The 17810-nt window shown below is 32.2% G+C and overlaps 2 protein-coding genes across 2 annotated transcripts; both read right to left on the bottom strand.

Moving 5' to 3' along the window:
- Positions 1 to 310: 310 nt before the first annotated feature.
- LOC137933074 (uncharacterized) lies at positions 311 to 4009 on the bottom strand. The gene is made up of 4 exons (XM_068776830.1): positions 3919 to 4009; positions 2722 to 2898; positions 1002 to 1151; positions 311 to 486 (listed from the first exon to the last, which is right to left on the bottom strand). The coding sequence occupies exons 1-4, from the start codon at positions 3994 to 3996 to the stop codon at positions 313 to 315; spliced, it is 579 nt and encodes a 192-aa protein (XP_068632931.1). The 5' UTR covers positions 3997 to 4009; the 3' UTR covers positions 311 to 312.
- Positions 4010 to 7182: 3173 nt separating this feature from the next.
- LOC137932655 (phenoloxidase-activating enzyme 1-like) lies at positions 7183 to 11954 on the bottom strand. Its single transcript, XM_068776283.1, has 7 exons — positions 11770 to 11954; positions 10400 to 10602; positions 9360 to 9546; positions 9167 to 9275; positions 8755 to 8942; positions 8271 to 8363; positions 7183 to 7529 (listed from the first exon to the last, which is right to left on the bottom strand). The coding sequence occupies exons 1-7, from the start codon at positions 11819 to 11821 to the stop codon at positions 7216 to 7218; spliced, it is 1146 nt and encodes a 381-aa protein (XP_068632384.1). The 5' UTR covers positions 11822 to 11954; the 3' UTR covers positions 7183 to 7215.
- Positions 11955 to 17810: the final 5856 nt, after the last annotated feature.

Genomic DNA, 17810 nt, shown 5'->3' with positions numbered 1-17810 from the left:
CAAACCATCATACTATCAGAGAAAAATTCTAGTATTAGAGTAATAAGTTTTACATTTATTAAAATCACACAAGCATTTAGGTAATAACCGGTAAACCTCACTTTTTAATTACGTCTCAATGTACATTAACATCACATACAAGTCAGTAAATATATGTTATCTGTGAATAACAACAAGTTTTTTTATAAATTATTTTAAATGAGGTGTTACTTACTTCAATTATATTTTAATTTAGATTCTCTTTACATATTTTGGAAGTATAATCACATAAATATATTAATAAGAAATTTAATTTTATTTATCTCCTTTTTATTAACGTTCTTTTTCGACTTCGGTTACAGAAATGCCTACAACATAACATGTCACCGTTTCTTCTTTTTCATCCAATAGAGAAAGTATTACCTCATACTCGCCACAAAATTCAAAACAAAGTAAATCCTTGGCAAAATCCAATGATATTATTAGGTCTGTTATAGGATAAATTTTCTGAAAATATTAATTTTTTTTAAGTACATAGCAGGATATCGATTATTTAAAATACGTTAATTAATATATCATCTCAATAAATAAAATAAATTTGCGAGAACATATTGAAGACGATTGTTTAAGAAAGATTAAAATGTTATCGAAATTTATTCGAATACATATTGGAACTTTATAAGTAAATGCTTCTGCATTGACAATCTCACAGTCGCACAATAAGCCATAGAGAAGGCTATGCTCAGGATTTCTAGGAGATCAAATCAGAAATGATACTATTGGTAGACAAACGGAAGTTTACAGCATATTCCAGGAGCATTAGCAAATTGAAGTGCCAATGGGCGAGCCACATACAAGACTGTTGGGGTTTTACTGAAAATGAGACCACAAACTGATAAAGGTAGCATAGGACGTCCACCTACAAGGAGGACAGACGATCTTGTTTAGATCGTCGACTAATTTCCGCAAGAGTCATACAAATGAAATGATAATGATAATAAAATAGAAGCAGTGGTATTTACCTCTGGTATTGGACAAGCCGACACATTCATACTTTTTACTAACGGATACCAGGGCGCATCTTCACTTTTTAAATTTTTGCATAAATCAGTCACCGAGGCAAATGCGAATTCCTTTCCAACATCCATTAATTTCCATGCCTCTATGCTCATCTAAAACGTAAGAGGTATAAATTGTATTCAGTTTTCTGTCGAATACTCCAATGTTATCAATTATTTATCTTTGGTGAATTGGCGAAAAGATTATTAACATTCTTATATAATTCATTTCTAAATTCGACCTTTAATTACAATAGCGAGCAATAATTGTCGGTTGTAAAAATGCAAAAATCAAATAAATTAAACATTTACTGAAAATCAGAGCAATAGTACGGGTGAGGTTATGTCAGTACGTAGCCAAGCGTTCTCACTGTTTGTTCTCTTTAATATTAATATCTCTCTTTAATATTAGTTTTAAAGTATACCCAAAAATTCTATTTTCTTTCTTGTAAAATTTGATTTAACGTAAAACACCGTACTTAAATACATTATATCGAAACATGTTTTGCATAAAATTTATAAATTATATCCTACTTTACTTATGAGTTTACTTGCTGACAAATATGCGACTGATAACTGATTGTAAGATGAGTGTCGTGTTAAAAAACGGTCGATAATTTTTAATACGCAACTAATATACCGTGTAGAAATGATGGCCGCTAAGGCCTTAAAGTACTGGAATGTAACGTAAGGACAATCTTGTGAAGATTCTCAGAAGTCTCTAAACACAGGCTGTTTCCTACCGGCCTCATTGGAAATCTATGGGGGAGGCCAATGTTCAGCAATGAACGTCTTAACCCTTTCCACTTTAAGGCTGTTATCGATGTAGCATCGATAAAATTTAATTGAATTATAGTATCTTACGATTCTAGAATATGTTTCATTCATTCGTGATTCAAATATTTTAGTAACAAAAATCTTTCCTGTTTTAGAATTTTCCGCAAAAAGAAGTATTACACCATGTCGAGTATCACTCGACAGTGGAGCTTGTGGAACAAAATCAGTGTCGAGTGACACTCGACATTAGAGTGGAAAGGGTTAAAGCTGTAATGATGGTAATGATAAATATAATGAACTAGTTTTAAATTCACGTATAAATAATAATTTACAGATTCTATATATACTTCCTAATTTGCACATATGAATAATGTTAAAAATGGAAGTGGTGTCGAACTTTTTTCCACTTCTTTTAGTGCTAACACTTTACGAAGTGGTAGTGCAGCTGTAGAAATTTTGCGGAAACTGATCGATTCTTTACCCCCTTCGGACGCTTGAAACGCTAATCGCATTTCGGATAACAGTCCTACTCGAGGTTCCATCAGGAGAACGCTTACGCCCAACCACAGTTACTTCTATAGTACTAACGTTCTAACGAAATCACTGTAGCGTGGATTAAAAGAAGAGGCAATATGCATGCGGCGAGACAGGGCATTAACAGCCACTTCCTTCCATCCGACCCCTGCCTTGCCGCGCTTTTCTAAGGCGCGGTACAGCGGTTTCGGTCTGCTACACTTGCTTGGCTTCCAATCCGTATAAGTAATTTGAGCGGCTTTAACGAAACGTCTCCAAAGCTCACTAGAACTAGCAGCTAAGTGATGTTACAAGTAACCATTATGAATCCATTTTATAAAAATTAAAAACACGAGGAAATTACTAATAAAAATATCTTTATAAATAAACTTACCTGATATCCCTCTATAACACTTTGTAATACTTCAAGGTCGCCGTTTAAACCTATGCCTCCTTCTTCATCTTCATTGCCATCTACGAGGTCAATTTTAAAACTATCGCAATTTACGTGGTTATTGTCAAAATTCTTGCAACTTCTAAAATCTTCGGAGAACTCTGCTTCGTAAACGATCTTCATTGAAAAATAAATTATAACATTTTATAACAACGCTATAACAACTACTGCGTCAGTTCCCATAATTTAATATTGAGTTGTCTTTTAAGTGCATAGACCTCCACTGCAAGACTTAGGTATCCCTCAAAGATATCTAATGGGGGATTTACCATAATTGCCACGCTTGGCAGGCGTGTTAGCGATCGGATTATGGTATAATGGTAAGCAGAGGACGCTGCTGCCCACTTCTTCTTTGTTTGTGAGCAGAGTAATCCTGTATGATCAATCCACAAATAGTAATTATTAATAATATCAGACTGTATCCCGGAAATCGAACCCGCGAAATGCGATCGTAAATCTCAATACTCTTCCACTGGACTATCACTGCTCATTATATGCTGCATGAATATAAATTTAACTTACATTAATAACACGAAATAGGTAAAATATATTTTTTGTTATTTTATAAAAATAAAGAAAAAAAGGAGACTAGAAGCACTAGAAATACCACTCTATCTTTTTACTTAGTATTTAATTTATAATTACTCTGCTTTTGCATTTTGTTCTAGAAGACAAATCGAAAATCAAACACACTTCTAAGATTCCTTTTGCCTCTAAGAATTGAGATTGAAATATTGATTACGGTAGTAAAGTATTATCTTAACAAATTTAATCTAAACAGTTGAAAACATTTTTATAATTTTACTATTCGATACAACATATCCTACAATCCTTAATCTGAAATTAAAAACAAAGTGGAATGATAGAGAGGAGTCTGACATGATTTTATCGGTTAAGGAGAAAAAAATGCGTGCCGTACAACAATACCGAAAGGTTCTGTAGTGACGACCATGTATCTGTGGACGCAATAGAGCTAAGCCCTTCACTAGATGGATCGACAATATTGTCCAAGTCTCGGGAATTTGCTGAATACGAGCATCGTCCGGCAAAGTCCGGCAGTCATCAGGGCGATCTTAGACAACATCTTACAATTGGCATCTATCTATCATTACTGTTTAATTAAATCAAATTACTTACTTCTCCATTAACTTGTAGATATACAAACTCATAATATACTAAAATCAAACTCAGTACTTTCACAGACATGTACGTCATCCTGATATTGATGATCTCTGTTAAAAAATAATAACAATCGACATTGCAACAGTTTTATAAATATAATGATATAGATCTTAATTATTGTTATAAAAAGAAATGATATGATGTATATACTATAGCCGGAAGTGTATGTGTTCTTATAACAAGCGTTTAACACGCGATTGCATTTATTCAGTTATCTAAAAGGTTATCTAGAATATTTGTTGTCATGTTTACTGCTCACTGTGATTCTGTGATTTCAATACGATGATTTCTTTTCGAATCCATCAATTTCTTGTTTATTTAAGTGACTGACAACTGACAAAGATCGACTCAGCTTGTGGGTGAAGTATTACGATGAACCTATATTGTCTGAAAGTATTCAAAATGATTGCAATGTCAAAGATTAAGTAATTTATTAAAATTATATTTGATGTTTTTTAATATTACGAACAGCTATGTCACTAATTGTTAGTGTATATTAATTTAAAAATTGTCCCTATATACCTGATGTTTTTTTTTTTTATTTAAGCCAAAAAAATAAAGTTTTATAACCAAAACACTGTCGCGTCTTCCGCATAATATTGACATTCTCCAAAAAATCATTCAAAATACTCACGCTGAAACGTCATTGACATATTGTATGCATAACAATAACTATAACTTCAGAGTTCTGATTATACTTAAAATTAACACTTCCATTTTTGAATGTTTGTATTGGACAAGATTTGACTTGAAATTATTTAATGTTGTTAACATTCACTGCTAGCTAATCTTTTGGTATGTGTAATTCAAGACGACAGGCAAAATAAATAACTCGTAATGATATAAAAAGTAAAGTATTCTTAAAATAACCTAACTATTATATACTTACATTATAACAATATAAAAAGATATAAAAAACAAAGTGTTTTTGTTTTTACATATACAAAAATAATATAATGTCAAGCAACAGCATTCAATCCCTTGCTTTGAATGCATGACGATTCCTGGCCATCCTAATACCAAGGGAGAATGCGTTTCAGAGAACAATTGATTGTATTGCGAAAGAGGAATGAATAAAGTCGGTACAATTAAATTAATCTTTTACACGATTAGATGAAGACACAAATTTTAAACAAGAATTTTTATTAAATGCAGTGTTTGTATTGTAATAGTAGATCATAATTTAATTAAAAATCCTCAAGTGTCAAGTGTCAAGTGTCAAATGTCAAACCTCTAAGTCAATCATAAGTAATCGACAAAAAAATATAACAAGCTAGATTAATTACTTAATGCTTAAGGTCTGTTTTGATTTAAACCGTGTCTAAGAGCGTCTGCCGTAACTCTATTTGTAAATTAACAAATTCAAAAGGTTAAACACTTAGAAAGAGCTCGCAGCAGATCTATCAAGCTCTGTTTAAACGACTTTAATATGAACAAGAGTAATGATAAACTACATGACCTTTTGTTATCAGTTATTAATTTTATTGCGCTCGTGGAAAACCCGAGTTGATTTTGATAACAACATCCAATGCCAAACATGACGGTAAATTTCACGCAAATAAAACAACAGTTGGGGTTGATTCAATCCATACAATAAATATGACTCTATGTATAATAGTATATCATATGAAACAAATAAATGGGGCGCACATTGAGAGTATATCATTTCCGATAGTAGTTTTATGTAAATGACGCCTACTTTTAAACTGTCGTAATTTTTAGATTCCGATTGGAGTTTCCCCTATTCCTATTTGTTATCTTCCATAGGAATAAATGAATGTATTAAACGTTTTGATTTACAGCGTGTTTGCGGCAAACTCTATTATACGTTTCCTTTTTTTTAACGAACCCTGACAAAGGTAAACGCATTATAAAAGTAAAGTCACTTTGCTAAAGTTTATTCACACTTTACTGACACTGAAAAAAACTTGTTTATTACGTCCGTTATGTACGCAAATTCCTACATACTCGTAAGGCAAAGTCAAGTAAAAACATAATTTAGAGACTGGATAGTTTAACATGAAGCGATGTTTTCATGTAATTTGTATTTTTATGTTATTTGCGATAACATAATAATAGTAAACACCAATTAAATGAGTAAAAATTTGTAGTCATAGTAATATAAATAACATCACATGTTTCACAAAATTCTTTTACTTTTCTAAACAGCAATAACTATAAAAAATACGTGCCATTCGATATCAGATTGACTTTACATTATTAGACAACCTGATCAATCGGTAAAGATAGCTAACTGTCTTAGAACCCGATTAAATTTTGTAATAATTAATTTACATATAAAGGAATTCATTTTACAATATTATATCTGTTTACCTCTCTCTTTATAAATTTTCAATCTGCATAATGTATTGCACGATTTAGGTAGGTTAACAATTTGGATTTTTTTTTTCACTGAAATCGTCCAAATTATCAATCCATGAACCTTTACCTTTAATAGGTGTAATAAATATTTATTTAACTAAGAGCAACTATAAAATATCAAGGTAAATAAACGATAAGTAGGAAGTTTTTCTCTCATTACTATACACAAATGCAGTTAATTTTGACAGTTAGTGTTGAGATAAAAATACGTTTAACTCGCACAAGGTTTTTTTTATTGCATGTGGGAGTATCAAAACGATATGATATGGACACCAGGCGCATATAACTTTTAAAGGGTAAATGATTTAATTATGCGCATAGAATTTCCTCTGCTCAACTTAATTTGATTGTCGGTGACACCTATATGTAAATGATTCGCTACGACTAATTGAATATCTTTGTTCCGTAGAGTATGGGGGATATGAGATGGCTTTTGGGATCCTTTCCCTATTTGGCAATATCATTAGAATTTATTACACCTTTCCATTTGTTTTGCGAAGGGACTTAAACGTACGTAAATATCATTTACAGTTTATTGTAATTTCTTGTAACCCAATTCCATAATGATATCATTGATATCTAGATTAATTATTTTATGTTATATTTAAGGCTTTAAACAAGGATGTTGAGCTTTAAATGTAAAACGATGAAATTGACTATAATCCGATAACTCGACTATAATCCTTAGTTTTGTTGTTAGCAACACTTATGTTATTTTCAAATATTTATTTCTTTAGATCACGTTCATAAATGAAATGGTATGAGCAACAGAATTTTATTCTAATTAAGATTTGGTAATAATTTGAATCAGTAAAATATGAAATAAGATAACAAATATAGTAGTTGAACAAATTTATTTTAAAAATTTGACTAAACGTTGGTTGCACGCATTGTGTTCTTTATCCAGTCTAAGTAGCTCGCAATTGAGGTGTATACACCGGGCCAGCCCTCACGACCGCACCCATAGCCGAACGACACCACAGCCACAGTTTCCCAAACACCATTTGGTCTCCTCCTCATGAGTGGACCACCTGAATCACCTCTACATGCGTCTTCGGCGAACGCGCCACCGGCACATATTTGTTTCTCTGTTAAATCAGCACCAACTTTTTTATATTTTTGGAAACATTGTGCCCTGTTAAATATTGGCATACCGAGCTTCAATTTTACTGGACTGCGGTTTCCTGCAATAAAAAATAATCACATAAAATTACGAATAAACCTTGATAAATTTGTAACGATTACATTGTGTACCATAAGTTTACATAAAAACAATTACGGACATAATACAGTACAGCAAATAACGCACAGAGCTGATGGCCGCTAGTACCTTAAAGCTCTGGAAGACACGTAGGCAGACGACCTTTTTAAGATCCTCGGCGGATTGACTGGATGCTAACCAATTGATTCTTTGAATATTTATTGAGCAGGCATATGCCTTGCAGTGGATGTTCTACGACTAAAATGATGAACAGCTTTGCTACCAGCCATATGATTGAATATATTTAAGCTTTCATACAGGTATCGTGATGTTATTTTTATACACTACTAAATGCTAGCACAAATTACCAGAAACAATTATGTTCATAATTCTTTGTGATTAGTTTTCAACTTTATGAACAAAGATTCCGTGAGAAATAGTAATTTAATTGGTAGTTACATCTTGTGTAATTCACTCACAATACATTTATTTCTGATAATGAAAAGACTACTTAAGTGTGCATTTGAGTCAAAAAAAAGTTTTAGATTCTTGTAATATACCACTAAATTTAAAAAAAAAACTCTAGACCTTGTTTCTACAATATTCTAGTATCAGCAGAGGTCGCAGTTATAGCCTTTTATGTTGATAACGATTGGGTCTTTATCACAGAGACACTGAAGTCATTCGAAACATTAAAGTATTAATTTATAGTCATTAAACATACCGCGCAAGGTTTTTCCCCAACCGGCCACAAACACGTCAGAGCCTTCTGAGAGACGCAAGCTGGTCTCCGGCAGGCAAATAGGTTTAACAAAGACTGGAAATAAAATGTAATATTACAAAATTTGAATATAAAACTAGACGTACAGAGTAAAATTACAATGAACTTTTATTTGAGGTACTTACTAAGATTAAACACTATAATGTTGTTTTAAGTTTTGTTAAGTTATAATATTTTGACTTTAAATATAATGTTTACAGTAATTTGATTTCAGATATTTTTTTTGCTGTGATAAATGGTATAATGTTAACTAATCAACCAGCTAGTGTTGTTACATTATAGTTAATTAGATAGCTGTGTTAAAATAATACCAGTTAAATTAAGTTTTTAAGAAATAACGGAAGTATTGTGTCATCTCATCAAAAAGTTTAGAAAGTGATATATAGCTGGATTTGTAATCAAAGAGAAGCAGTCAATAAATACTTACATGTATACTTAGCGCGCTGTGCGAGCCTCACTAGAGCTATATCATCTTCTCTATTAACTTTTCCATCAACAAAACCTGGGTGAGGATGCGCCGACAGAACAGCAATTTCTTGATAAGGATCAGCGCATTCTCCGTCAATACAATCGATTTCAGTTTGTATGTCATATTCACCCAAACGAACTGATTTCCTTAAATATAAACATAAACATTACATGTTTTTGAAGTTAACAGAAATATTTATTTTAATATTTAGATGTTGGGTTGGATAGGCCCCCACTAATGTGGACAAGATAGAGGAAGTCGCAGAATGCAAGCAGCGCAAGACTGGTCAGCGTGGCAGTCTATGGAAAAAGCCTGTTATTAGGCGTCTATTGGCTAACATAAAGATAATGATGATTTATGTATAACTTACAGTTTACCAACAGCAGTTTCGATCTCGCCAACCACACAATGTGCGGCAGTTAATTCATACCGATGGTTCAACAAAACTCCTCCGCATTGATATGTCATTTTGTTTGCCTCTGAAACAAGAAATAATAATAGATGCATTTCATATTTAAAAATATTAAGTTTATAAAAAAATAGAATTTGTAAAATCAAATTACTTGTCAAATATCCTTGTAAAACCATCCAGGGGAATTCATCTAAATCTGTGAATTGTCCGCCAAAGATCCTGTCTCCGTTTGTATCTATACCACACTTATCTTGAGGTGTTGGAAATGAATCCTCTGGTACGACTGAATCAACTACACCCTCGACTAATGGTTTCGTTGTCTGCGGTGGTGGTGGCAGCTGAAAAATTATAGTAATTTTATTGTTGTATTGACCACACAAATAAAAATAAAATTAGATTATTCAAAATATAATGTTACACGCTGTCCGCAAAATGATATTTTTTGGGCAACAAAAATACATTTAAAAAAGAAACAAAGACATGGCTCCATAAACTTATGTTTTGAAAGTTGAAGTCGTCCATTCTACAGTAAAAACCAGTTTTTTCTAAGAACGGGTTTTCCCTATTCAAAAGAAATTATTACGGAATGCCTTTCTAAATCTAGAATTAACTGATATCATTGAATATCTGTTAAAAAATAAAAGGAGGTACATAAATCAAAACCAAAAAATGAACTGGAAAGAATATATTCGCCTTCTCTGCAAATCAAAATTTTTATCTTTGTAAATAATAAAGCCATAAATCGTTTTGATATATATTTCTTAAACTACATATATATTGTTTTCAAACCCAAATTACAATTTTTAACTAAATGTCCAAATGATAGTTTTCAATGATATTCAATTTTGAACATTAGTTCATTCTAATCTTAACAAAGGCACTTAGAAAAATTACCTCTACGTATTAATAACGCGTTCTTGCTAAAAACTGGTTTTTACAGTAACATATGGATGTGACTTTCGGGCGTAGATTGCTAGTGTTTGTCTGCTGATGTTTATAGATTAAACACTAAACCTAGGCATATTTATAGCAACTAAACTCGGGGGAATCCCCGAACTTGGACTGGGGTCGTTATTTATTTCACCGAATAGGGGTTATGGATCGAAATAATTCTTTGTTAAGTCCGAGGTGCTCTTAAAAATATTGTGATTTGCTTCAAGCTTAAATTATTTTATACTTGCAATAAATTACCGTGGTTGAAGGTCGTTGTGAGGGTAACGGTCCGCAGCAGACACGCGGAACGTACCCTTGGAATCCGCATTGGGACTGTCTGAGGAAGCTGACCACATCATTTCTCAATGGCCTTTCTTCAAAAGCAGATAGCAACTGCTTACAATCGTAAAGAGATACACAAACACTCGTAGCTCCGAGTGGTGTTGTGCATGATTCTGAAACTGAATAGTTGTCTATTTAAGCTTCAAATATTGCTAATGGTTGTTAAGATTATTTGAAGATACTGCATGCTGATCGCTTTCAACAGGTCTCTTTGGAAATCCATGAGGGAAGCCCATGTTAGCAGTGAGCATACTACTATATATATGATGTTATCAGTTCTAAAAACACTTATGTTTAATTATAGATTAGCTTCAGACAGAGATATAACCGGATCCAAAATAGCTACGTCATCATGTCAGCCGCTATATGGCCACTGCAAGGCGTAGGGAGGCCTTAGATCACCATTATGACCGGTCTTGCGCAGACCAAATCTACTATAATGTTGGTCTACCTAGTGCAGAATATAGCGAGACTGTAAAATTATTAATTATCTATGGCTCAAGTAATTTGATGTTGGCGACCACAGATTTTAACAATCAGGATATATGAAAGACGAAAAACGTCATCGAGCATAATTTTACCATTTTTTCTTCTAGACACATTTACACGTATACATGTTGAAGAAGTTTTTCTAAAGATTTTACTTTATATTTATTTTACTTATATATTTTACATACTGTAGAAGTTTCGGCATAATTTAAAATTTAAATGGCACCTTTTGTTATCTTAAAATCACATTTAATCATCTCTCCTGCACAAGTTTTACTTAAACATTAATTTTTTGTGGAATGCCCATAAAGTTCAAAGTACTAAAACACGCGTTTATATATTCACGCTTTTCCTTGTTATATTCGAATGAGGTAAATTATGTTACAAAAACAAAATTTGACATCGTTAAATATTCCGTCGTTATATTTGCCATCTATCTTATAATAATAAACACACGCCTGTGAATACCCAGTTTAGTAAATTGATTCAAACACGAAAGAGGAAAAGTCAGCCTCAATGATATTCAAGTACATTAAAACGCAATCCAGTTTCTTTATTGTCTAAACTCGCCACTTTGCTACATTCATTCTACTACATAACTGAATCAAGTTTGTTTAGGAATTAGTAGTATTTTTTTATGATTAATACATAAATTAAATATAAATGTACACAATTCATTATTATTAATCGTATGAGCAGAAGCAGTGACCTTTAAACAAATGATAAATTGATAGCACACATATAAAACTTCACAATATTCAACAAAATATAGGTTTTAGTTTCAATCGTTTACTTACCTACATAACTCCATAAAAACGAAAAACAAAACACAACAATACAGTACTTCATTTTGATATAAAAGGCACTAAATTCGAAGTATCAATTCACTGTCATCACTAAGTTGATTCTATAAAAAATCTCTAGCATGTGAAAAAACTATACAAAACACAGCGAGAGCTCGCGGTCGTCCGCTTTGCTATACTGGATCTTAAAGGTCAACTTCGTTATATTTATATGTAGACAGATTCGCGTTTGGTACGGTCAGTCAATGTATTAACGTAAATGTTAAACGCCTTACGAGACACTTATTTTAAACCTAAAATAATTATTTTTGAGAATTTAAAAATTGTAGGATTTTTTGTCACAGGATACACAGGCACAACCAGAACACCTAAGTATACTGTGATTTTCCGATTTTAAAGACAATAATAGACATTTAGTAAAATGAATTTTAGTAAATCTGGACACATACCGTCAAAAAAAATTTCGTAATTGATGAAAATATCGGATTGTCCTAACTGTAGACTCTGTGGTGCAGAGAAATTTGTAGTTGGAATGTACCAAGAATCAACCAAAGAGAGAGTCCACGTCAAAGCAATTGAAATTTCGTCTCTTCGATGTAGGTACCCCGCAATCTATTTCAGCCGGAATCAAAATCACAAGCGACAAGAATATTTTGTAGATTGGTGTGCTTGGTTAAGGTTAAGAAAAAAAGAACTCAAAATTAAAGATTAAAAAAATATCTGTTTTTATTAAGTGGTGTTTTTAACTGAGATACTAATAAAAAGAAAGACAGTCACAAAAATGGTCATCTCTCCAATTTTTTGTCCTTAACGTATAATAATGTCAACCATAAGAAATAAACAATAAGAAGTTCAAATTCTAATTGCGCATTATTTATAGTAATGTTACATGTTTAAAAGCGGACAAAATCACAAATAATATAATAAAAGTACCGTATTTTAATTAATTTCATAATTATGTTAAAATCTCGATCCATTTTACGAATTTTCCTTAAGAGTTTATCTTTAAAAACAATTCAGTGTAAACTACTACTAAATGCTTACTAAATTTATATGTTAATATTAATGGAATACATGAACTACCAAATACCAAATGATATAATTCTACACGCTACAATTTTCTATTTTAGGTAGCAGTTACTTGCATCTCCGATAGTACAACACGTCTTCAAAAAAAAATGTATAACGTAAAAATCTTGATTATTTGCTATCCGTATTTGTAAGCACACTGAGATATTCATTTCCATCTGGTTTGTTTATATGCGTCATTTGTGGATTTACCAGTTTCTGTGGTACAAGTAGGTATGTGAATAACATAAGTATTTTCCTTCATTTAATAAAATAGATTTCATTTATAGTTGGCTAGCACCGAATTTACATCCAATCTTATAATCTTTTAAACAAAATTAATTTTAAAACAAATAATGATTTTAACAAAAAATGTTAATATAAGGTAAGGTATAAGTACATAACCTTAAAATTATTACTTGAACGCCTCGGTGACTTCAGCGCCATCTCTAGTAGAAAGAATGAAATTAAAAACAGATTTGCTAGTTGCGAAACTTATAACCCTAAAAATTAACTAAAACGCATTAATGGATCCAAAAATAAAACTAGCCCTTGATCGACAATAAAGAAGACGTTGTAAATAAAACATTAAAACCACGGTTGAATTTTTGACACATTAATGGTGAATGTTGTTCTCGAAAATACTGAATATTAGATTAGGTTATTCTACATAGATATTTTATTACAAAACAAATACGATCTCGTTTTTAAACGTCTTATTAATGACTTATAATTTACTGACTCGTCAAATAAAATTTCTTTTATTGTTCTGCATACATAAAAATTAAATATACCACAACGTAAATTGTTAATGTTATTTTTATGTCATACCAAGGTAGTTGTCTAGTTCACTCGTGGCTACATGTACGCGTGTCATTGGATTCAATATTTTTATATCTATATTGTGACTGAATATAGGTGTAAAACCTTTAAAGGGGTGAATGGATAGCGCATTGGTCAGCAAAAACCTTTAAAGCTTTATAGCTATTCCTTAAACCTTAAAGTGATTACTCTGAAACATGTTACATTACTTAATTTTTTAATTGAAATCTATCAATAACTTCTGCAAGAACAGATGGTAAACAATTATTAATCATTTCTGAAACCATTGATTTTTAGATAGAGTATTCCATATATTAATTGGCTGCAAATGAACTATACACTCATCTCTTTAAAGGTTGTACGTCTATTTCCAATCACCGTTTATATATGGTACTTATATTTACAGTTTGTAAAATGAGAAAGTTATTTTATTCACACTAAACACTGTCGCTGTCACTAATCGACCCAGTGCCCAATCAAGCAATTCGTTCGCAAGTGGAGCGCAATTTCCTTCTGCAATTCGCTTAAGGATTAACGACATTAACTTTCATGTCTCGTCTGCTAATTGCGTTTGGCTCCCCAGTTCCTGTGCCAATTTTTCGTATTTGCTTGTTACTAGGTAAATCGAAGCATCATTTATTGATTAACCTAAATATCAAAATGTTATATTTCATGTTTATGTAGTAAAAATAAATTTACAGTTTGAGCTACGACTGTGTCGATCTTTATCTGTGTATTATTTCTAATACCTCAGACAAACGACATGAAATTCGCAATATTTTCTAGTTCGGACCGCCAATTGTTATTAATTTGACGCAAACCAGACTAACCCTTGTTTCAATTATACTTATCTAATTATTCAAGTATTTATATTTAGTACGTATTTGTACACAATCCAAAGAAGTGGGAGGAATTTATTTACTACCTGTACTAGTGCTAATACCTGAAGTTACCATTCGTTAATTTTAAAATTCATTCGCTAGATGTTGCTGTCTGGTAAATCTTTGTAATATTTATTCTTTAATTTCATCCTAGCCCTTTCAAACACCAAGCATGGTCTTTGTAATTTAAGCCTTTTCGTGTATTACAAAGGTCGCCATCTCCCGATCATTGTAGATAGAAGCGTTTCTGGAATTTCTTCCGTCACTTTTTTTTCCGACCACCCTTGAATTGGAATACTAAACGTCGCTATTGTCGACGAGTGTCTGTCCAAGTCGAAATATCCTCGCGGAAGCCCTAAGTCGCGGGAGCCTTAGTTACTCCATGGAGTCTCCACCGAAGCGATCTAAGAACCCAGCGGCTTCATAATTAATGAAACTGTAGTCTGTCTCAAGCGGAACAAGCCAAGATTCTCCAAACTCTCTTGAGCTAAGAAGTTTAAGGCTTTGCGCCATCTGCAAAATTGACCCACTAAATCTGCTAACGTCACTTGAGCGGCAATGTAAGCCGGGTCAAAATAATGTCTGAGATTTAATATGAAAAAGTGTAATGTGATTTATAATTATTTTTATACAACGCCTCGATTTATAAAATTTCTATCGTGTCAGTGACTCGTTATTTTTTTGTTATTTCTTAATATTAAATAAATTTTGCATACATGTAATAATTGTATATATAATTAGCTTTTGCAAAATTATTTAAAATTAACTATAGATGTAAGTGTAAAAAATTCCTCTCATTCTTGTACTCGGATGTTTCATTTTCAGTAATTATTTTGATTTGATTTGAAACTGTGAAAATATTTTTTAAATATTTAACAATTAAAAGTTTTAATGATAAAAATACAGTCAGTTAATCATTATTCTTACTGCTGTGTTTCTGTTTTTAATTACACCTTTTCAATTGTTTTAAGAAGGGACTCAAACGTGCGCAAACAATATACAGTTTGTTACATTTTCTTGTAACCTAATGCCATAATAACGGCCACATTGCACGGAAAAACACAAAAAATTTAGAGAACCACATAATTGTCGGTAACGTAGAAGGTAAAAGATGTAGGGGACGATCACCTGGTCGTTGGACTGACGCAGTTACAAAAGACCGTAAACGGCTTCATAAAACTTTCCGAAAACAGAAAAACCTGTAAAATTGTATAGCAGATACTGAAGAATTTCATAATTTTTCAATGATATCAACAATCAAAAATTAGATCGAGTCAGAAATGAGAAGATTCGTAGATGAACGAAAGTAATTATTCTAACACAACGAACTAGCAAGTTGGAGTAGCAGTTGAGGTGTATACATCGGACCAACCATCCCTGCCCTGCCCTGAACGGCACCACAACCACAACCGTAACTCTATTCGATTTCTTTCTCATTAGCGGACCACCGGAATCGCCACTGCATGCGTCTTCTGCAAATTTGCCTCCGGCACATTTTTGTTCATCCGTTAAATCGATGCCACCTTTTATATATATTTGCAAACATTCTGTCCAGTTAAATATTGTCACGCCGAGCTTTAGTTTCACTGAACTGCCCTTTTCTACATAACAAAATAACATTATTGAAATAAATTATTAAAATTTTTTGTAATTAATATCTAAGACTTCGTCAAAAACATATTATCTTGTAACATAGTTCCATAACAGACCACATTGTATAGTCCGCTGAAAAGGCATCTCAAGTAATGTGCTTTTGAAACGAAAAAGTTTGGACTATTTTATATTACACTGTCAAATTAAAAAAAAATTCTGATCTGGGTTATATTATTCTATTAAATAAACATATGAAGTAGAAAGCTTTTTAAAATGTACGTCATCCTAGTGTCATCTGTGGTCACTGTTTCTTTTATAATGTTTACAAATAGGACTTTACAACTGAGACATTAAAATCTTTCGTAACATTAAGCAATTAAATCTACAGTGATTAAACTTACCGCTCAAGGTTTTTCCCCAAACGGCTATAAACACTTCAGAGCCGTCTGTAAGAGGCAAGCTGTTCTCCGGCAAGCAAATAGGCTTGATAAAAACTACAAATAACAAAAATTTTCTTCTTTTGAATTTCTTTAAAAATTTTTAGAGTAATTAATTTTAAAAGGAATAAAAACAATATCGAGTGTTAATAAAACTATATTTGGCAAGGAGCATAATATTCATTTAACATTTCCTATGTGCTAATCGTCATAAGGTTTTAGGCATATGTTTGTTTGGTCCACCAATAATTTTATTTTACATGTAGGTAATATACACTCATATGTTTTCGTTGCGTGTTAATTAGTAGCAAAACTGTAAATCGTCGTGGATATCAAAAGTCAATTGGTGTTGGCTACAATAAATTTTAGCGATATGTCGAGGGTTCGATTAATAAGGGTCAGTCCATAGTATCATAAGTCGCGAGTTCGATTCACTGAGTACAATCCTATGTAATTCCCACTTTTTGCATTTTAATTATAATATTGCCACAGCACAAACAAGTATCCAGAAGATGAGCAGCAGTGTCATCTACGTACCACAATACCACACTGCGATCACCAACCCACCGGCCAAGCGTGGCTACTATGGTACACCCTCCCATAGATATCTTTTGGTGAGGCCTATGGATTGCAGTAGGCGTCTATAGACTGAAACGACAATTTAAGAAATACCTCACTTGTTTCCTTATCTATGATAAGTTCCTCAAATGCCTCACTCATAAATTATCCTTCCTTACCTTCTATCAATTTTGATCTTTAGATGAGTCTTTTTCCAGAGTTTTGAGTGTTTTACAGTGCTCATCATCACGGCCAATTATAATACTAGTTCGAACTAATATATTAACTGAAGGTCACCGGAATTTACCCCCAGAAGAAAAGTCTAACAATACCGTCATTGAGTTACGCAGATATTATTTACTAGATAGGTTCTATGATTTGTTTTGAGTAGTTTTTGAGTGTGTTTTCGTATTAATATTCACTTATTTAACTTTATTTCGTTTTACGTAGTTTTACATATCAAAAACAGACATTTTGTTTTAAACAGCTTTAGCGTACACCTATTGTTCTGTGTAGAAATAGGGATAAGTGTATAATTTTATGTATTTTACTTACCTATATAACTCCATAAAAATGAAAAACAAAATAAGGTTATGTGATATTTCATCGTAATAAAGTGGCACTAAATTTTAAACATCTATACACTATTACCACTAATTTAAATCTGTTAGTAAAC

Source organism: Battus philenor, unplaced genomic scaffold, assembly GCF_028537555.1.
Source record: "Battus philenor isolate CCGP_79_NKW_IND1 unplaced genomic scaffold, ilBatPhil1.0.hap1 SCAF_12, whole genome shotgun sequence".
NCBI classification, from domain to species: domain Eukaryota; kingdom Metazoa; phylum Arthropoda; class Insecta; order Lepidoptera; family Papilionidae; genus Battus; species Battus philenor.
This window is presented reverse-complemented; position numbering and strand designations above follow the sequence as displayed.